Source organism: Cryptomeria japonica, chromosome 3 (genome assembly GCF_030272615.1).
Source record: "Cryptomeria japonica chromosome 3, Sugi_1.0, whole genome shotgun sequence".
Classification (NCBI taxonomy): domain Eukaryota; kingdom Viridiplantae; phylum Streptophyta; class Pinopsida; order Cupressales; family Cupressaceae; genus Cryptomeria; species Cryptomeria japonica.
This window is the reverse complement of record NC_081407.1, coordinates 198805782-198828852: the sequence shown is the minus strand read 5'-3', so window position 1 is coordinate 198828852 and position 23071 is coordinate 198805782. Positions and strand designations below refer to the sequence as shown.

The following is a 23071-nucleotide window of genomic DNA, read 5'->3' as shown; positions in this document are numbered from 1 at the left end:
GGCTAGGGTTTGGACCTGTTTTGGAGAGCATGCATTCTTCATAACTCAGTAGCTTTGAGATTGTGAAAGATCAATCGAATTGTTGCAACTTGGTTGGCTTCATTCAAAAGTCAAATTGAATTGAATTGGGGCAAATTTGGCTTCTTACAAGGCAGATTTGTTGTAGCTTTCCCTATTTACTGTTTGGTTGTTAATTCTTCTGTGGTTTGGAGGCTTCTTTTGCCAAACACACAGCTTGCTCATTTATTGGCGCCATCTTCCATTGTTTGGGTGTCTTAGTATTAAATAAGAGCAGATCTGAATTGTTTCAGAATAAAAATCAGAACTTTGTAAGTTGCTGATTTATTCTTTCTTTTCAATAAATTGGTAAGGACCTATGGGTATGCTTCTAAATTCTCCAATTCATTGTTTCAGTTGATTAAATTCATGTATTATTTCAATATGTATTGCAAATAAAGAGACCCCCTTCTGCAACTTCTGTCTATTTCTAAAAGACCATCTTAATAATTAAAAATTACAAAGAAGATCTACAAATTACAGCAGTTGAAGAGTTGAACCAGCAAGGGTTCATCACAGAGCCCAGGCTCTCTTGAGGGCATCAACACACTATGCATTGATAATTACATACTGATTGTCTAGGATGTTGAACTTTCTTTTGTTCTGTAATCTAATGCAAACTAATGCCTTGTTATGCATTGATAATTACATACTGATTATACTAATTGTTTTGTACTAAATTGCTCTATATATACTAATTTATCTAGGTTATACACATTTGGTGTTATACTTCTTTTAACAGGTCTCTTTGTTTCATTATTATAACTCTAGAACTATTTTAGATCAAGATCTAGAATTTATTTTAGATCTAAATCTCAAATTTTACATCTTTGGTTGTTAGAACTTCTTGTAGCGTTCTAGAATAACCATTGCAACTTGCTCCACTTTTGAGTCTCATTGACCTTCTATGGTCATTTCTAGACAATATTATAACTCTTTCGTTTTTTTTTTTGCTAATATAATGCTTTGTATATGCCAATTTATCTAGTTTACACAATTGGTATAAATCTAGAATTATTTCCAAGATATAAATCTAGAATTATTTAGATAAAAATCTATGACTTTCAATCTTTCGTTGTTGAAGATCCTAGTAGCATTCTTGATTAACTATTGTTATTTGCTCCTAATTTTGAGTCTCGTTGGCCAACAAATGTCATTTTCAGACATTATTATAATTATTTCACCATTTCAATCCTCATGGCTTTAATTTCACCTGCTTTTAAAATCATTGCTCAACAATTATTACTTAAGAGTAATGTAATTTTGGACACTTCAACTTAGCTGTGACAATTCATTCGCTTCCTAAGTGTACAATGGTTAAGACAAAGAACTTACCTTATCACCTTCCTTCTTTAAGCTCAGAACCTGAAGAGATGTCTTGATCTGCATAGTGATCAGAACAATAATAAATATTGTATTTGTAAACACAGAGATCCATTTGTAACTAAATGAAATGTCAGGAAAAAATATTAAAGAAGGTAAAAGTTAACTGTATAACTATATACCAATTGTGTTTTATGTATTTTGTAAGGCTGCACAACTGGTAATCCAAGTGGTGTAGTCCACCTTACTGGTTCATTTTCAGCTGCAATAAGCTGCCATTTCAACCAAGTTATACAATCTAGATTGAAGATAGTAATGAGTCTGACCACAAATTCAAAAAAAAATATTGATAACGAACTAAGAAATGCAAAAATGCCTAATATAAAGTGTGGTAATTATCTCTGACCTGCAATGATAATCTAACTAAATATGGGGGTATTTGCATGTGGTGCCTACCTATACCATACAACTATTTTGAAATTCTCGAGTATATATAATTCATTGGATGTTAGTCAACTTAGATCAATATATGACTGAATTTTATACAATATTGAATGCTTTGAGAAGAGCCTTTTTTTCAGTATTGAGTCCACAAGATCTTAATGTGATTGTACTCCTTGGGATTGAGAAACACATTCATCATGTCCCGGTGCCATAGGATAAATTTATTCATTTATTTATTATAAACATACTTTATCCATGTTTTCGTATGAACATTTAAAATTTCCCTATATATTTTAGATTTTTCCTATAATTTATATAGCTGTCCCCTTTGCCATACCCAAAATTGACAAAAAAAATTGCCATCTTGGAACCTCGTCCCCCCATCCCCTACCAACCACATCTTGGAAACACGGGGTAACATAGTTTATTTTGTTTTTTATGGAACATTTGTGCTCAACCTTTATGTCCTTTTGCATATAGATTTTTCCTACATTTGAGGTCATGTCCTTAGCAAAGTAGCTAGGATTTTTTTTTTTGGCAAATTGCTATCATAGGGAGTAGCTCCCTTTCATTGAACAAAAAAGAAATTACATAGTTCAAGTACATAGGGTATGCAGCAAAATACGAATGGCTTTGAGGACTTCTTGAAGCCGTTCAATCTGTGCAGGTGTTAATGCATCCTTATTAACACAAACCAAATATTCATATGTATCCATTATGTTATCCAAAAGTCCCTCCTGCATGACGATCACAATCTCACGGACCTTTTGATTTCCTTTCATTGATTCCATACAAATGCCATCCTAGATCATGCCTTTTGCAGGGTCCATAGAGACACTTTTGAGTGCGTTTATAGCCTCCTCTTTCAGCTGCGGGTGAACCAACCTCTTGTTTACAAAACATTCCAAGAGTTCCACGTTGTGTGTGTTAACCCTGGCAAAAATTTTCTCCACAATTATGTTTCGGAACACCCCTTCTCCAACAACTCCCAAGTAAGAAAAGACCTCTTTGAGTTGTTTTTCCACAATTTTCTGCTTGTTACATTCGACCTCTGAGATTGACACATAATCCTCTTTAACGATTGAGCTAGTTGAGGAGCCAGCCATCCTAGTGCATCAACAAAGCCTCAAATGCTGAAGAAATCTATAAAATCCAATAAAGTCGAAGCATCCCTGAATAGACCATCTCTTCCACTTTAAGTCATATCTGAATATGGTATCAATCTTATCGTACAAGCAAAAACCTGCCAAATCCTTTCGTCCCAATCTCGGGATGGTGTAAAATCCGAGTGGCCCATATTTACACAGCCTGATCTCTATCTAAAAGGTGATATCTCTAATCAATGATGTCGTATGTGATGACGCTTTCGATCTGATTTATGGTAGCTTTGGAGAGGAAGTCCGTCACCTAGTTGGCTTTTCTAAAAATGTGTTTGATTGTGTAGTCAGAGATCCCATCCAATAGAGTTTGTATCCACTTTATCCAAACTTAGAATTTCCAGCTCAGTGCATTGTTTGAAAAAAAACTTTGAAAATCAGTAAAGAGTCACCCTTGACATCTATTAAGTTTAAATTGCACCGTCTGCACCATTTGTGTCCTTCATGCAAAGTAATGAATTCAGCATTGTTGTTGGAGCCGTCGGGTATCTTTACCGCCCCGAGACAAATTGGAGTGTCATTGTGATCTCAAATGATGAACCCGGCACCAGAGATGCCAAGGTTAAATTTGGACGCCCCATCGAAATTTAGCTTCAGTCTACCAGAGGGGGTAGATTGCACCTCATGTGCTTACCATCCTTTTTTATTTTCAGAAGATCTCCTTTGGGGGGAATTAGATGTTTCCAAATCGTGGTGATTTTATCATCCTAGGTGGAGTAAAAATTGCATTTTCCCTGATTTACCACGGTGTTCAAATGCTCACATATGCCTACTTCAATCTTAACCATAACAGATTCTATGCTTGATTCAATGCCCTTGAAGACCCACGAGTTACACTCTTTCCACAATTGTCGTATGATCATTGGCGGGATTTTGTACCACAACCCATGCCATAGTGATCCCTTGCTTGATATAGGCCAACTTGAAAACATATCCTAGATGTGGTTTGGGAGGCGACCAAACCAATTTGTCATGAGTTAAAAAAAAGTCCAACAACCACGAGCAACATCACATTGGACAAGGAGATGATCCAAAGTTTCCTCATTTGACTTGCATAGTGGGCATCAAACGGGGCCAACAAATCTCATCTTTTGTAATCTATCTCCTATTAAGACCCTATTATGCATCATCGTCCATTCAAACGCGCCATCTTTTGGTAATATATTATGATTCCAACATCGTTCGGTAGGCCAGGGGCAATATTCCTATTCTTGAGCAAATATTGCGTACCCAATTTTGTCGAATATTCACCTGAGGTAGCTGCACACCATATGACCTCATCCTCCCCGTTCCCTAAAATAATTTATCTATTGTTTAATTCCTTCACCGGCTTTCTTTTGCTAACTCCATCTAAGATTTCAAAGTTCTTCCATTTGCACGAGATGACATTCCAATCCCATAGAAGATCCATCTGATCTCGAACCGTTGGTCCACAAATATCTTATGTTAAGTTGCTTAGACCCTGTAGTCCATCAACGGATGAGAGTGGAACATAACCATTCCAAGATTCATTCCAAAACGAAGTAGAGGTTTCGTTTGCCAAATTCCAGGTCAGGTGATTTGTTATCATCAGTCGGCATTTGGACTAAAATTCCAAATTGAGGATCCGGGTGGAAGGTCTATGGTAGTCAAAATACCCCTTGGATCCTGACAATCCAAGTATTTTTGTTGTAACAATCTGCACCACATAGCAGAGGGATTCCGATACATTCTCTATATCAACTTGGCCCCTGAGGCCATGTTTTGGAATTGGATATCCCTGATGCCCATGCCACCACACAGTTTAGATTTCTTAACATCCTCCCATGCAATCAAGGGGACTCTCTTTTTTTCATTTGAACCTTCCCATAGGAAATGGCGTTGTTGTGCAAAGAGTTTTTTTGCCATTCCACAGGTGATTTCTACACATGAGAGCACGAATATCGGTATTGCAGCCACCACAGATTTGAGCGTGGTGATTATGCCTGCCATGGTAAGCCATCTACTTTTCCAACATTCCATTTTCCTTGCACATTTTTTTGTCATGTCCCTCCATAAGGCATCCCGTGGGGTACCACTAAAAAAGGGGATCCCTAAGTATGTAGACGAAAGTTTCTCAATCTTAAACAATAACACATTTGTGATCCTGTGTTGCTTGTGTTCAAGAAGATCCTTAATTTATTCTCGTTGATGGTGTGTCCCAATGCCATTGGGTACTCATTCAATATGATGCTAATAGTTGTTGCTTAGTGAAGGATGGAATTTCCAAAGAGTGTGTCATTGACATAGAATTTATAAGTGAATGCTTCCACACCATTGACAGCCTAGATGTCATTCCATTGGCCACCCCAAGCATGAGCAAAGATCCTATGCATCAAAGAGTCCGCCATGATGACAAAAAGAAATAGCGAAAAGGGGTCGCCTTGCCTCAATCCACATGCGCCTTCGAAGAAACCGCAAGGGACACCATTGATGAGCACTACGATACATGCATAAACCCACTGAAATCCAGCAATCACAAAATCCCAACTTTAACATAACCTTGACCAAGAATCTCCATCGCACCTTGTCGTAGGCTTTGTTGACTTCAAGCTTCAAAACCATACTTTTCAGATTATGTTCTTTGACATAATGTAAAATTTTGTGGGCAATGATAATCCCATCAGATATATTCCTCTCAAGGGCAAAACTGCTTTTCTCTTGGGAAATGATCTTTGGGAGGATGACCTTCAACGATTTGCCAAAACTTTGGCAATGATCTTGTAAACAATGTTGCACAATAAAATAGACCTGAAGTCTATAAAGGAGTTGTAGTCTGCCACCTTGGGAATCAATGCAATGTTTGTGTTATTAAGATCTTTTATGATTTTTCCTTTCTTTCTTGACTCCACCAATTTGACAATAAATCCATCCGACTCGGACACCTTGTCAAAGTGCAAGTGAAATGTGGCAACTTGAGCTTTGTCGATCGTGACTGGGGCACATAAGTGTCTATTGTCATCTTTCGATACCAACCTTGGAATGCAATTCAAAAAGTCAAGGTTAAGTGGCTCTACCGCATTTTTACCACCCAGTAGGGTATGAAAAAAGCCATCCCCTTATCTTGAATTTCTTTTGGATCTGTAAGTAAACTCCCATCTGGGAGTCGTAATCATGAGATTTTATTCTAGCTTCGCTTCATCTTTGTTGTGTCATGAAAAAACTTTGTATTTTGGTCGCCATCCTAGAGCCATAATTCTATTGACTTTGATCACCAATAACACTCTTCTCTAGCCAGTATCTCCCCATAATCAGCCAAGAGAGCTTTCTCTTTTGTGTATTTAGCTCGAGTCATACCGTTGTTCATTAGGAACTCGCTGAGCTCGTTTATTTCCTGCTCCAACCATTCCTTCTCTTTAAATATATTTTTAAAAGTCTTTATTCCAATGCTTGACTTTATTTTTCAAGTATTGAAGCCTCTTCTTGAAAGTGAACATACTTGTTTCTTGATAAATGTATGATTCTTCCCACTAATATCTCATTAAGTCCAAGAGCTCATTGCTTCTAAACCACATCTTTTCAAAATGGAACTGGCGTTTTGGCAGGGGTGCCTCCTCTAAGATTGATAGTTCTACAGGATAATGATCTGAAAGAGGAATGGTCTTGATCTAAGCGGACAGTAGCATGGGAGTGGCCATCCAATCGTCAAACAAGAAAAAATAATCAAGCCTTTTTGCTATATTGGTAAAACCTTCCCTTCGATTGTTCCAAGTGTATTTGCCATTCATTAGAACTGTTGGCAATTGACACTCATCTGGTGGTCTCCAGTGACTTTTGGTGGTTTCCAGTGGATGATTATTGGTTTAGGGTTGTCATTGATGGCAACTCTTCCTAGAGATCCGATCCGGCGGTCGTAATTCGTTTTATCTGAAAGTAGGTGTTAACCGGTAGTGTGCCAACCGGTATTTCAGGAAGAACAGAGCATTTTTTGGTCCAGATGCTTTCTGATGATTGTGGTGCATTGATTCATGTTCTTGTTGATTGGGATGACTTAGATACATCATTTTGGTGATCCGCATTTATCTTTTTGGATCCGATCTAGCCGACATGTAACTACACGTTACATCTTCAAGCCGACATGTTGTATAACCTATTTTGTGGTTACTGGTATATAAGTTTGGTATGGGCAATCTTTTTGGTGAATGATGCGATTGTATGCGAGCAAGGGGTGATCGAGAATTCGTTTTGGCATAGTTTCACGTGCGCATTCTTGATCTGGTAGCTGACTCAGACAGTGTACAGGGCAGAACAGAGCAAAACAGAGAAGGTGATCCAGCCAATGTTTTTGCACTTAACCGGAACCCATCCAAGCAGAGTAGATGCTATTTCAGAGTTCATACATTGTAATTCATCACTGTAATAGCTATGTAAGTCAGTGAGACTTCCCTGAGGGTTGTCGCCTTCTGGGTTATTGTAATTGAGCAGTGAGCTCTAGGCAGTGTGCCTGAATGCCTGTGCATTCCCATTTTGTAATATTGTTTTGCTACTGGCCATAGTGGAATAATATTGTGGGTTCAAATCCCACAGTGGTTTTTCCCATTTGGGTTTCCACATAAAAATTCGGTGTTATGATCTTGTGGTTGTTTGCTTCATGTTTCTACATTTCAGTTTTAAGTGTTTGCTTCCGGTGGTTAAAAGTTAAGTTTGAAAATATGTTAACCGGTAGATCACCGATTCACCCCCCCCCTCTCAATGATCCCTGATTCCAACAAGAACAATATCAATCAAGCCTTTTAATTGGACAAAATATCTAAAATCCATCTGGGATTGAGACACCCACCCGAGTCCCCCCAACTTGTCACTAGGGTAGAGGATAGCGTTAAAGTCTCCAGATACAATGAATTTGTCATCCATAGATTGAAACTCCATATGCTCAATGAATTCCACAAGCTCTTTTTATCTTTCGTCTTAACAGGCCCATAGATATTGAAAATAATAAAAGAGAGTTTTGAAGAAAGGCTCAAAGCATGGACCTTTATCCAATTTTGTGATATCTCTAGATTACTAATTACAACCATCTTAGCTTTGCACATGATATCAAGGCCCCTTGAGGCACCAACGGCTTCATTGAATAGACCATCCCAACCTCTACAATGTCTAATGAAATTGTCAACATCTTAGAAGAAAATTTGGAATCCTGTATGAGGATAATGTCAATCAATTGTTGTTCTAACTAGCGCTTGGTCATACGCTGCTTGTTAGGGGTGTTTAGGCCCCTAAAATTCCATGTGATAATCTTCATCTCCCTTGGATCTAGTAAGATAAGATTTGATAGTAATTTGCTCCTTTTGAAGGGCCTCTTCCACCCACTTCTACTAATTAGTTTTCCTCCCGTATCTTTTTTTGACAGGTGTAGAGTTCAAAAATTTGGCCACTGATTGGGACATGATTCTTGTGTCTATTACATCTAGTTCGTCCCCATCATAGTCACGATTGATTCTACATCGGTTGCATTCTCTATCTCATTTACCATCTAGTCCATGGGAGGGATTGGTGTGTGCATCTCCCAGAGAACTTTTGCTTCGTTAATCTTTGGAGAAGTTGTGACGCTCCATCTGTACAACAGGATTTTTTGGAGAGGTCGGAACCCACTGATAAGGTAGTGCAAACACGGGTGGTGCAAGCAAAGGGAATGGTTCTCTTGATCGGTTGTCCACTGAATTCTTCTTAATGGCCTGTTTCTTGGGAGTCTATCTTTGTGCCAGAGGGTGGGGGCAACCATATTCTAAATTTGCACGACTAACACATAGTATAACTTTTTTTAATCAATTTCAATTTCTTGATACCATGACCCAGAGGGTGAGGTGAGGTGAATTATCTCTGGAATTGTGGATAGAAATGATCTCGATTCACACAAAAAGCATAGAATCTTTGTCGCCCATATAGATCTCCTGGGTTTGGCCAAGTTTATTACCAATACATGTCAAAACTTCATGTTGGTGTATGTTTTATCATCTACCAAACATTGGAATGAAGTAACCAAAAGATAATTTATCCTCTTGAAAAACCACCGCGTATGCTAAGATTGCTACAAGATCATATGGCGATTCCAAGGTTTCTTTAGTCAGGTCTTGACGTGTGGATAAGCTCAATGGGGGTTTTGATTTGCCGGTAATACACAAAAGGACTTATGCTTGGACGGATTGTCAACAATTTTGGGATTTAGATGGATTTGTCAACTAAAGCTCTCTCTTTCTCTCTCTTTTTGGGATTTTCAAGGTTTAAGACTTCAAAAAAAAGGACAAAGGGATAAGGGTTGAGAGATCTACTCTAATCCTACGAACTCCAGAGACGGTATTGGTTTGATGACCTCAATAAACCACACTTTGCTTCGCCTCATTCACAACAACTACACAAAATGGGTGCAATCTTCAAAGGGACATGCTTATAATTTGGAAGTTAAATATGCATAAAAAAGCTCAGACTAACTTTGCACAGTGAATGAAAATCATCCATTCACCAAAAGTATGAGCGGAGATACACCATAAACCAATACATATCAGATCTTTCATTCATTTAACATACATGAAATAAATTCTAACTAATGTGTTGACGAAACTGAAAACCTCGCTAATCATTCAAACAAAAGAGATTACAAGGCCTTAAAAGAAAGCACACAAGTAATGTATTATTTGCTAAATGACCTTCATGCAACAATATTTCAAATAACCTCACACTCTTCAAATGAGAGAAGGCAACCTTATATAGGCATACAAAAGTTTTGAACGGTCGAGATCGAACAGCGATCAAGGGCCCAGATTGAAAGATAAAAACCCTAATTAGGGTTTCCCAAAACTAACTACCTCTCAACCAATAAGAAAATTACATTTGGGGACACTTGTCCTTCTTGCTAAATATGAACCAACAATGAAAATAGAAGGTTGTTGCATTGTGAAGTGTGCCCTTCTAGAAGCTTCTGGATAAGTCAGGTTCATTGAACCTGGACATGTTGACTTGGAACAATCTGATTGGTTGGAAGATGATGAGACGCCACCTCAGCGTGTTGGATATCCTCCTGAATTCTCCAATTTGTGCGAAGAAATCATCTAAGTATGGAAATTTGTTTCTTCTTGTCACCATCTGATTCTGATTGGGAACTTGTTTTTTAATTTCTTCAGGAGATGAAATCCTTCAAGAAGTTGTATGGATGAAATTCCTCAAGAAGTCTGAAATTCTTCTCATCAAGTTTGAGGACTTTTCTTTCTTGATGCCTTGAGATTCTTTCAAGTGCCTTGAATTCGGAGAAGAATTCCTCTAGGCCTTCATCATAATTGCTCTTCCCATACTTAGCCAAATTTTGGCCATCTTTATGCTCGGACGAACCTCGCTTGTGGACCTGTCTTCAGCTCTGAATTTGGCTCGAAACTCCATTCGTGTTTTCTGCGATGATCCCGCCTTCAGCTGCCAATTTATGTTGCGTGGGAGTAGGGTGAAAAGCTCTGGATAACTCCGCACAAATATGAATTGATGTGATCTAAAGTTCAGCTTTTCAGACATTCATCGCATTCAGCCATCATCCTAAACCTGCAAAACCAAAAGAAAATAAAGTTTAGGTTCTATATTTAAGTGTAAATTTTGAAGGTTTGATGGTAGAGTGCTCTGATTTTGGTCCCTTTTACTCCAGTTTCCCAACACTTTTAGCCGTTAACAAGCTGCCAATAGAAACCCTTGAAAACTCAATCCGATTTGAAGGTTCGGGAGTGAAATTTGTCTTTGATTACTCTGAATAACTTGGTCCCCAAAATCTGTGAAATGAATGTTGAAATCAGAGTTGGATATAGGGAAATGTCTGAAAAATAAACTAAGTTGTAAAAACCAGCTCGATTTTCCATGAAAACTTAATCAAAATTTGAAAATTAGATTGAAAAACTTAAAAAAATATGTGAATTTGCTCTTCAAAACAGTCAAGAATCTCCTTCAATCTGCATGTAAACTTGTTGAAAATCTCAGACCTGCACAAAATCTCTCTCAAAAACCCTTTTCTCTTGCTATCCAAAACTCGAACTTCATGTGAGAAAATGAAAGAATGAAGTGTATTTGTGTTGAAGTTCGAATTCTTAATTAGAAACTCAGAAATCTCTCTAAAATTTGTTTCTAATTCATCCTCAGTCTTTCAAATCTGCGAAGAATGTTTCTAATTCAGTCTTTAGTTGACTTGTCAATACTGAAATCTTCATCTTGTCTTTCCAATGCAACTTTCTAAATTGATTTTCAGTTCACAATTAGAACCAGATCTGCAATATTCTTCTTAGAAAAAACCTTCTAATTTGGTCTCAGTTCAAACTTTATCATCAAATCTTGCTAACATCACTCAAGAATATTCCTTTTTCTTCAAACTTAGCATCTATCACTCTGTCTTGGGTGGACTTATCTTAAATTGTTGCACTTCAGCTTGTAGGCGGACTTGAAGAAACTTAAGAACCTTTGCTTATTATCATTCCTTTCTTCAAGTCGGACTTCATTAGCATGCTTCCCATTGTGTTGACTAGTCCTAGGCGGACTTCCTTCAGCTCATGCACTTGGATTTGTGGGAGGGCGGACTTAGACAATCCTTTGCACCTCTTTGCTTGTTGCCAACCAAACTATTCCTCAGCCAAAGTGGACTTTGTCATAGATTTTCTTTATTCTTTTCCAGCTTGGGCAGATTTGGTGAAGAATGTGCACCACTTGATACACTTGGCCATATTTTCTTTATCTCAAGGCGGACTTGGATTGATCTTTGCACTCCACTTATTGCCTTGGGCAGAGTTCAACTCGCTTTGGAACTTTTCATGACTATGGCGGACCTTACCTTGCATTGGACCCTTCAACTTTCTTCCTAAAACCTCCAAGGCGGACTTTGTTAATTGCATACACCTTACTCATGGCAGACTTTGTGAGTCTCCCTCTCCATCATGGGGCATACTTTACCCAATCTAAGAACCATAGAGGGTGCACTTGCTTACTTCCTTGCACCAAGGAGGGCGGACTTTACTCATCTTGGGAACCTTGGAGGGCAGACTTTGTAATGTTTGAGAACCTTTCATTTGCAGCAGGACGGACTTTGCTTCACCTTTCTTCATGATAGGGCAGACTTCAACCCTAGCTCGCACTTCAACTCATGATAGAGCGGACCTTTTGAAGGTCATGACTCACCTCACCTTTCCCAAGGCGGACTTGAACAAACTTGTGCACCAACATCAAGGCGGACTTCATGAAGATCAGGAACCTCATGACCAAAACTTGAAATCTCCATAACTTGTGCAATTTCTATCAGATCGCCTTGAAATTTGAAAACCACGCCTTAATCATTCACTGGACTCCTCGGGATTCCTAAAATTTAGGAGATTAGCTTTTTGGGTCAAAAACTTGGATTTTAGTAGGAATTTGTCGATCATTTCAGTGCATCTCAGTGTGAACAGTGCAAACCCTAGATCCACTTTCTAAAAATAGAAAAAAGCAAGGTTCCCTAAAAAAAGGAAAAACTTTCTAAAAATAGCCAATCTAGGGATCATGCTCAACATGCCAAAAACGAAACTTCCTTAAAAAAAGGAAAAAGCAAAAAGCAAAACTTTCCAAATTAGCTCAAATCAATTGCGATCTTCATCCTTTGGGCTTTCTAGACACAATGACGATGTCTAGACTCTGTTCTAACCATGGCTTGCACACACTGACTCATAACGTTCAAAACTCTAGCCGCTCAAAACTGACAAACTTGGCAATACTAATGCAAGAAGGTCACAAGGCTCTAACAAAAACCCTAGAAAGCAAGAAACAGGGAGGGTCCCCGTTTGCAATAGGGTGATGTGTGAAAAAGGTCACAACACTACCTTTGACCAATATTTGAAAGAAAGATTGTATAGTCTTATCCATATTGACCCATCGAGTGGAAGCGCCTCATAAGGATTATAATTTGATGTCCACTTTTGCATGAAAACATATTGATCTTCAAACTACCACGGTCCTTTCTGTAGAATAAGATCTATATCACTAGTGTTGTTAAAATCAACCAAAATAAAAAGAATTGGTAAAAAAATAGGTCTCCAGAGACCCATTATCCCCATTTCCTTTTATCCAATTTCTTACTTCATTCCTCCAAATTTTCTTGAGGATCCTACAAATTACTATTGTCTAATGCAAAGCTATAACATCTAGCACAATGATTTCCGAAACATTGATCATTGGATACAAAGAGCTTGGATTCACTAGGGTTGCAAAGTTCTTGCCTTCGTTTTTTGTATTCACGTGTTTTGCTTTTTCGCATACTTCGGCAAAGTCATTTTAAATTATTAGCTAGGATTATTATTATTTTGTATGTATTAATTTAGATTATCCTATACCATATTTGTCTTTTAGCTAAGATTTCTAGGAGTGCAACTCATTTCTCAGGTATCACTATTTTCTTTGAAAAGACTATTGTCATTATCTCATTTTATTTGCACGTGTGCACACCTCTTGTGAGAAATGTAACACAAGCATGCACTATTTCAAGATGGCAAAAATATAGGGTTGTAGTTACATGCATAACTCCTTTTTTCACCTCTTTAAAATAAAGTTTCTCCATCCATTTCTTTCATGGTTGTACCTAGTTAATTTGTTCTCTTTAAACTCCTTTTTTTTGAAGTGGATAGATTGTAGGCAGTATAAGATTTCAAGTTGCCCATTTCATTGATAAATGTGAGGTTTTCTTTCATCAAATGCTTTCCCCACTACATAAACTTTGTCTCACCTTTGTTGTGATATGATTGTATATTAATTTGTAAATTTATTTTATTTTCTACTTAAGACTTATTGTTCAATGTTTATTATTGAAACTTTTTTCTAATACTTAAAACTAAAAACATGAAAAAAAAGACATGACTTACATGAAAAAACAAAAAGAAAAAAGAATCATACAAAGCATAATTAAAAAAATCATAATTGCCAATAACTTGGCTGACCCAAAAAAATTAACAACTCAAAACCATAGTTACCAAGATACCCATCTCGTACCCCCTGAGACGCATCTAAGAGATGGAGATGCATCTTCAGTACCGGAGACGTCTCCAGAAACGTCTCCAGAAACTTCTCAATGCATAGGGTGCTTTTGGCTGCCGTCTCTTGTTGTCTCTAAAGTCTCCCAACCAGAAATTGATGTCTCCTGCGAGAAAACTTAGGGCAAAATGCAGTAAAAGGGAAAAACGAAAAGGCAAATAAATAAAATAAGCCTGAAGCAAATCAAAGTCGTAGGTAAATAACTTATAAGGAAACCGCATCACAGGAAGACAAAAATCCATGCAAAGTTATAGTGATCAGATATATTGACAATGTGGACTTTTAGAGAGGTACATAACCAATTGTGCAACTGATTTCTTGTCATTCTAATGGTCGAAAGAGAAATTGCCTTTACTAATTGGCTAACATATTGAGTGTGCTCAACACCTATATTGCCTTACTTTCACTAAACCTTTTAGACTAGCTATGGTACCAACAGTATAAGCAATTTTAATTTAAATTTTTGTTCAATTTTAAAGTTAAACATTATTGCTATTCTCGTTTTCAAAGTTCTTTGTCATAATATTTTCTGGAAATTGTTAAACTATATTAAAAAGAATTGGCATCTCCAAGTACCCCCATCTCCTGGTAACCTTGCCCAAAACTAAGCAAAACCTCAACAAATTTATATTACACTAAAGAATACATAAATTTATAAAATGTTCTTCAAAAACATGCATATTGCTGAATCTATGAGACATATTATTGATTTCTTTCACACATAAATTAAAATTAGAATTCAATACACATCATAGACCAAAAAAAGAAGTACAATACAGATGAAATTCAAGTTTCCATATAAATAAAATTACAAATCATAATTTTCTTCAATGACTAAAACTCATCAAATTATGGCGCTATTATGTGGGTGTCCTCAAACTAGATGGCATAGCTACATCATCCCATCCAAACCACCTTATCAACACTAAACATTGTATGCACAGCCTCAACAAACCGATCTGAATATGGACCAATGTCTTTAACATCAACTGCATGATGTATCTCGTACATAATTGTACTACATAATGACTAGGTTATTCAAGTGTTTTCAACCTGTTGCACTACTTTGTGTAAATGGTCTCAAACAAAGACCAATTGTGCTATAGGGCTAGGACAAAATATGCACTAGTATCTTCCACCACAAATTTGCAAGGACAACATTTACAAATAGGCATGACTTAACGTAAACTTTAAAGTTGAAGTAAACAATGAACTAAATTTAAACATACATGTTTTGTTTTACCTAGCTACAATGTGGCTCTCCCACAAACACATTAAAAGTGAAGAAAACAATCTCCCCTTTGCCTCCTTATTAAACTATAGTTCATTATCTATTTAGTCTCAAAGGTTCTCATCAAGGGCCAACCTGTCAATAAATGTGTTGAGACAAAGCATAAACTCATCATCTACTATAAATGAAGTGGGGGAAGCAAAAATTGGGGTTCAATAGTAAGAAGCGGAATGAATGTATTGGAGTTGTTGGTTCCACCTCTAATCAATAATATTGAATTGCCTCTCTAGTCCAATTCATGGCCTTATATAGAGATCCCATGGAGTTTTTATCCTCATCCACCAACTATTGAAGCCTCACCAATGATTCTAAGACCTAAAAGAGTAAATCAAAAAAAAAAAAATATCAACAAATTAAACCATGAAATTTTATAAAATTGCCAAATTGTGGCATTATAACATTTTATTTTTAAAAAAAATCAAAAACTTTCCTTGATGATGTCCTTTGTGCCCTTAGCAAATGTATAATCAAAACTAGTCTTTATGGTCCTGTCCACTTCCGCATTCTTGCCATAAGGACTCTCCAACCACCTTTTGTGCACAACCATGTGCTTAAAGTATGGCAATGTGGTTACTATGCTCGACAAGGTGATGAAATTAGTCGCAAAGCGTGTGGCTCCTAACTATAAGACCTCTTTTCCATCAATGTGCTCTCGTGAGATTTAGGACCTATGTGTAGTTAAAGATGTACTTTGGGACATTCCTAAGATATGCACCCACATTCTTGACCCTGCCTTAGTTTTCCTATGTTCTCAAAGACAAGGTCAAGGCAGTAATGACACAAGGGCCGCAAAATAGTTTAGTGCCTTGCCTCTAGAAATCTACTAGTTGTCACATATGTAGATGTATTGTTCATCACTATCTAGATAACATTTTCCACTCCCACCTACATCACCATCTCATCCAACAAGCCACACAAGGTCTCCACAATGTTAATTTCATTAGAAGCATCAACTGACTTCAAAAAAGCGAACTTTCCAACTAAATCTATTGAAAAGTTGATAAGTTGAATGTTCCTGCCATTCGTCCAGCTATTTGATAAAATTTTGCAACTTTCCTTTTCCAGATTTATTTTTATTCGTCTAGTAGCTGATTTATGTTAGACTGCATCCTACAATAATGGGCCACTCAACTTATGATCAAAAATTGGCACGTGTCCAACAATAATGTTGTAGTACCAAAAAATCAACTAACTTCAAAAAGAAAACTTTCCTCCTAAAGCTATTGAAAAGTTGATAAGTCTAATGTTCCTGCCATTCATCTACTATTTAATAAAACCTTGCAACTTTCCTTTTCCAAATTTATTTTTATCCGTCTAGTAGCTTATTTGTGTTAGACTGCAGCCTACAATAATGGGCCACTCAACTTATCACCAATAATTGGCACATGTCCTACAATAATGTTATAGTAGCAAAAAATGGCACACACCAACTTCACAATATGTTGCAATTCCTTATTCGACACAATACCTTCCAAGGAAAGTTGCACATTGAAAGTTTTACAAGGAACAAAAAACTAGAACTATGAACTCAACATTGCCTAATCCTCATATTTATGGCTCAACGAAAGAAGAAGAGCCCCTTATGTCTCCTTGGAATGATCTATCTTTTATATTTTAATGGTGAAAGAGTCACCATCTTAGATGATAGAGTGATGATCGATCCCTTGGAATGATCTATTCATTATATTTCATTGGTGAAAGAGTCACCACCTTTCACAAGAATTGGGTCACAACCCTTAATTGCTGCCTTAAGGAATAATAAAGTTATTTCCAAATCTCTTGGATTCCTTTATTACTGATAGTCATTCTGAATTTCTGCTCTCGATTGTTATGATCTGAATTGATGCCTCTCCAATTGACTTGATCTCCTTTTTATATCTTAAAATTGGGAGGGTGTCATACCTTTTCACTTCTACCCTTTGAAAGGTCACAACTATTCATCCTTAATTGCTGTCTTTTGAAAATTATTATTTATTTTATATTTCGTCAAGTCACTTATCTTTTCCTCCATTCCTCCCCAAGTTGATGATTGATTCACTCCTTTTATACCTTTAATCCTCCAATAGTCATAACTCTTTATTTCATTCCCTTTGACCATTCATTAAACTTAATTAAATTTATATTTTATAATTATATTATATTTTATTTTAATTATTATTATTATTAATTTTTATTATTAGTTATTATTAAATCCTATTTCAAAAAGGGAACATTACATGGAGAGTTTGTGCATGTTGGTTTTGAGTCTTGACATATTGGAGTGTAGTAATTCTTCCTGGTTGCTTCAAGGACTGATTTGTTTGAGAAGATAATTTGTTTGATAGGCATATTCTTTCTTCCCTCCATGTGAAGATGAAGGTATCATATTATTGGGCTTGCTTTAGGTGCATTATCAATTAACCTGGTTTCCTTAATTTATGGGTCCTACCTTATGGTGCAGTTGCATTGAACCTGATACACCTTATATAAAGAATGGGGATGGTGACGAGATTAAACTAAAGGAGGCCTTCATAGTGTATAAATTGATGAGTTGTGCCTCATCTAGATTCAAGATCTCAGTACTAAAGCAATAATTAGTTCTTTCTTTTGTAAGTTTGTATCATCCATATCTTGTGTATTTCCCAATTTGTTTTGTCATTGCATGTTTTTGTGATTGATTTTGCAAAGATTGCTAAGATGGGCTAATGGACTAGAGTAACTGTGGATCTTGTCTCAAAAACCTTGGTTGGCATTAAGTAGATAATCTGAAGACATAAATATCTGTTCTAAATTCTAATAGTTGCCATCATTTTCTCTGGAGATCTAAGCATTACCTTAATCTGAACAAAGAACAAACCAATAAAGGATAGAAATGATGTTGCATTCCATGACCATCAGGGTGTCAATTATATGTTGCTTCTCAACCTGATTCTTAGTACTGGATATTACAGCCCTAGTACACTTCCTATATTTAGAGAAAGTCCAAATATTTGTTTTATTATCTCACATGTTTTCACACCCATAAGATAGTAATACGGCAATTATTAGACAACTATCAATTTTCTATGGACAAACTACTGACTAATTTAATCTACATGAAAACAGAACCACAGAGACTCAACGAATTAAGTAGATAATCTGAAGACAAAAATATCTTTTGTAAATTCTAACAGTTGCCATCATTTTCTCTGGAGATCTAAGCATTAGCTTAATCTGAACAAAGAACAAACCAATAAAGGACGGTAATGATGTTGCATTCCATGACCATCAGTGTGTAATGTGGCTATTATTAGTCCATATATTTGTTTTATTATCTCACATGTTTTCACACCCATAAGATAGTAATGTGGCTATTATTAGACAACTATCAATTTTCTATGCACAAACTACTGACTAATGTAATCTACATGCAAACGGAACCACAGAGACTAAACAAATTACTGAACACATAGACAGGTTCTTTAACAAGTGTCAGTATTGAACTTAAGTACAAAATACATGCAACTTGGCCATAGATAATTAGCTAAAGGGAAGCAAATACCTTAGCACAGTCAGCCAACCAAGTCATAATATCCCGTGCAGAATTAAACATTTCTCCCAATGCAAATAGAGTTGTCTGTAACCATAGAACTTGCCCGGTCAGTTATATCTCGGAATGAACTTTGACAAATCTATTAGAGATAATTATGTTGATGTATGTACCACATAGCTTGAATTCTTCAATTTATCTAAAACTTATTAAAGAAAAATCAAGCCACTTAACAAAACATCAAAAAGCATGAGAGAAGTCCACTATGATAAGTCCATATCTTCTCCTATTAAAAAAGTTATATACATCTTTTCCCTTACTTTTGCAGCATAGCATGATGCATAATATAGTGCTTGGTCATCTGCAATGCAGCTCCTTTCTTTTAGCCTCCTTTTTATTTGATCACGAGCTCCAATATATGTCACTCCATAAACTGAAGTCATAACAGTTTGCTTAACTAATTTCCTGTCAACCTGTACAAGTCAAACACTGAGATAGCTGCTTTATAATGATTGTTACAGAAATATTCCGCAAGCAAATTCCTTTAGACATCTATTTTCTGGTGGCTATTTTCTTCATTCAATGTTTATGGCATATTTTGAATGGAAGAATCTATTGTATCATCATTGGTCAGATGATATTGAACTGAGTGATTCCGAGATCTAAAATGTTGGAATGCAAGCAAATGAAAGCAGAAAATAGGAAACCAGTAAATTGACCTGCCCAAGTAATAGCCTGGCATTCTCTGCATTATGGCTTGTTTCAGGATCTTCCAGTGCATCCTTTCTCATGATTTCATCCACCCTTAGCAATTAACAAAAAGTTAAAATTCAGATGCATTGAGTTCAAGACAAAAAAAAATCTGTAAAATGATGAATATTCAATTCAATGTGCTTAGACTGAGACGTCTTGAATGAACATGAGGTCAGTTGCTTGTACATAGGACAATAAAACAGCTTTGAAAAGGAAGACAATTGGGAAGTTGGTAGTTTTTATATTAGGCATAGTTTGAAAACTCAAACTCTGCAAAATACGTAACTGTGTAAAATAATTTTTTAAATAATGCATGGTAAACCGTAAGCATGAAGAATGAATTTAGAGAACATGTAGGTCAATGTTGATCATAGTAACATTAGTTGGAATTATAGGACTGGTATAGCAAACCAATACTATAAATGGAACAATTACTCGGAATTTAATCACGAAAGATATGGGAAACTAAAACATGCTCAAATATTCATAGAAATATGGAAAAAATGATGTTTTGTTATTTCAAGCCAAATTACTGGGGAAAATGTTGCTTTTTCATCCGCCAGCCCAAAACAGGATTTTTTTTCCTTTTGGTTTTTAAAATCAAAGGTGGGAGTAGCCCACAGTGGAGTAGAAGGATAGTGCACCAAGCACATTACTTGTTATTTGTGACAATATGGGGGATATTGAGGGCTGAAGTCCTAGCCACCAAGCCCAAATCAAGGCTTTTGAGGCCAACCAAACCTTCATGGTGCATGTCATTTTTCAGCAAACTTGGCTTGCAAATTGCAAATAACTTACTCATTGACCAAAAAGCCACAAGTTTGGCAAGTTCTTGCCATGTTTGAGAGGCATGATTAGGAATTAGAAACCTGTAATGAAGTGAAATAAATGGAACCTATATTAAACAGTCTGATTTGTATAATAAATGGCCCTTGGTCCTGGCAACTAAGCCAAATGTTACCCCAAAATGAGGGGATTTCCAAACCAAAAAACAATCACACGCAGCCCTACATTCAAATCCAAGCAAACATGACAAATTTTTTAAATTGAGTATAATACTGCATCCGACTAGCTGGATGTGGCACACCCCAACTAATGAGGCCTGGTGAATGTCCACATTGAATTTAGCAAAAGGATTATTACTGTCAGGGTAATGAAACGAAAAATTGAAAGAGAGATTTGATTAGACCAAATTTGAAAACATTCAAACAGATGATTATCAGTTGGCCTGGAAAAGTTATAAAAAGTCCAATTTAATGTAACCGTTGAACGGTAAGATACATACCGTGCTGTGATCACTGAGGCAGCCAATCAAACCCCTGTAAGGGCAGGGGCAGGTTGGCCGGGAAAAACTCCTGCTGAATTTCAATGAGCGACATTAGTAAACCAGCATAACCCTGTGTTCCAAAACAGATTTTTTCAGCTTCGCTGAACTGAATTATATACATATCAAACTGTTTAATATAGCATGAATTGGGATGTGAAGTCTCTCATGCCTTAAAAAAAATATTATGATAAAAAACTACATGAGCTCATGAGTTTGCTTCTGGAGTAGTCGCCAACATTGTATGCCTCTTCTCCAACTATTTCAGATCTCCACTATGTTTCTCCCCTAAATGCTTCTTCTTGCAGGTTTCATATATATCTAATAACTTCCTAAACTCCAACCTTGTCTGCAAAAAGGCATGTAAATAGCTTACAACACTTAAAGTAGTTAGATTCTTAACCACTTATAATCAATTTATTGCATTGACCCTAAGATATTGTAATGTCCCCTTTTGGGATTACCCTAGATTTTGCCCTAGAATCACAAATTCAATAAAACAGGGAACATAATATAGTTAGAAATATAGCTTTTACCCAAAGGATGCAAAGCAAGAAAGATCTTTGTTAAGATCCAGCAATCATGTTAGGCAAATATTGAAGATACAATTCACAAGATCAACCATTACTAGGGTTCAAGATCATATATTCATAATTATCTTAGTCATATAACCTATCTAATTTATTGTTTGGGTTCAATCATAATGGAGCTTGGATAAGGAGACGTGATAGGATGCCCAAAGCAATCCTCTACCCTAGGCCCAAGAGCAGATATACCATCCCTCTTAGCCTATGTGACCTTCTGCCATCTCATATTAGGTAGTGTACCTAGTGAGGGATCCTAAAGCCGTTCCCTCTCTATTTCTCACCCTTATTCTCCTTCCTATGATAGGGTTCGTCAATCAAATAGTCCACCATGGTAGAGGTTTAAGGGAGACTACAATAGGGTGTCCGGAACATCCTTCCCTTCTAAGTCCAAGGGTGGTGCACTCCTTGCACCCCCTTGGCCTCATGGGACTATCAATCACCACCATGAGGTGGTGTGCTTAGAAGAGGACCTCATAATTGTTTCCCCTCCTTATATTTCCTCACTATCCCTATCATGGTTGTTTGCACTTGCAGCATTTAAACAGACATATGGGGAATTACACATTATTGTCTATATTCCTTATATAAGGGATCACATAGTAATATAATATCATTAGGTTGCATACATATTGTTCATATGTGAGTAGTTATATATAGAATTACATTATGCCACCTACCATAAGAGTTACTACTTCATACCAAATCACTTGCGTAATGCTCAAGGGCTACATGCCTGAATCTTATATCAGATCTGTTCTTCTTTGATGCCCTTCTACAATCAAGGTCTTCCATTTTTATATCCTTCTCTTATTGCTGAAAGGTTGTGTCTTTTTAGGCGGCCATCCTTTCTTGAAGGGCGGTGTCTCTTCTAAACTATATTGCTCCCCTTCCAAAACTTAAACACTGCCTTGTTCTTCTAATCATTTATAATAATCAATGCCTTAATCATATGGATTGCTGTATACTGGTGCAGGTTTAGGAATCGCTGCTCTGCAATAATTAAATGTGCTTTACTTGTATCTTGCTTGTTGTGTCCCAATTGTCCTGTACCTTGGCCCTATATATATGCCTTTGTTTTGGGTATGGTCAGCATATGAGTCGGCCTTTATGTTATTGATTTTCTTTTGCTTTCAAACTACTTGGCCTTCTCAAGGCCAGGCCAGCCCTCAGCCATTTGTATCCCCTTTGTTTTCATTCCCATAAGGGTCAGCCAGCTTTTCTTTTTGCTTATTTTCATCAAACTCAAGGAGGTCGGCTAGATATAAGAAAATTGTGATGTATTATAAATAAGACAAATTTCTAATCAGTGATATATATCAGATTTGAGGAGTCGTCAGGTTTGGGGCATGACAGTCCACCCTTCCCAAGTTAGTTTTCATTTCATCCATTGTATCCTTTTGCTACTATGATGATCCCAAACCAACCCTTAGAGCTTGTGGTGTTATTAGCTTCTGCTGTGTAACTCTGATGTTACCCTAGTTATCTAGAGTTGGCAAGGTTTTTAAGTTTCCCTCATCCTTGTTTCTCATCACTTCGATTAGGTTGTCCCAAAGTTTGCATCACATCATAGATATCTCTTAACGTTAAACAAAGAAC

General features: G+C 36.7%; 1 protein-coding gene across 2 annotated transcripts in view; it reads right to left on the bottom strand.

The window, feature by feature from the left end:
• The window catches only part of LOC131034250 (DNA-directed RNA polymerase 1B, mitochondrial), a 76695-nt gene that overhangs the window by 10025 nt on the left and 43599 nt on the right, over positions 1–23071 (bottom strand). For both annotated transcript variants that reach the window (XM_057965677.2, XM_057965676.2), the window contains 5 exons: positions 19531–19615; positions 19132–19284; positions 18824–18898; positions 1563–1652; positions 1393–1440 (listed from right to left, as the gene is read on the bottom strand). In XM_057965677.2, coding sequence (XP_057821660.2) covers positions 1393–1440; positions 1563–1652; positions 18824–18898; positions 19132–19284; positions 19531–19615 — 451 coding nt within the window. The remainder of the gene's footprint in view (positions 1–1392; positions 1441–1562; positions 1653–18823; positions 18899–19131; positions 19285–19530; positions 19616–23071) is intronic.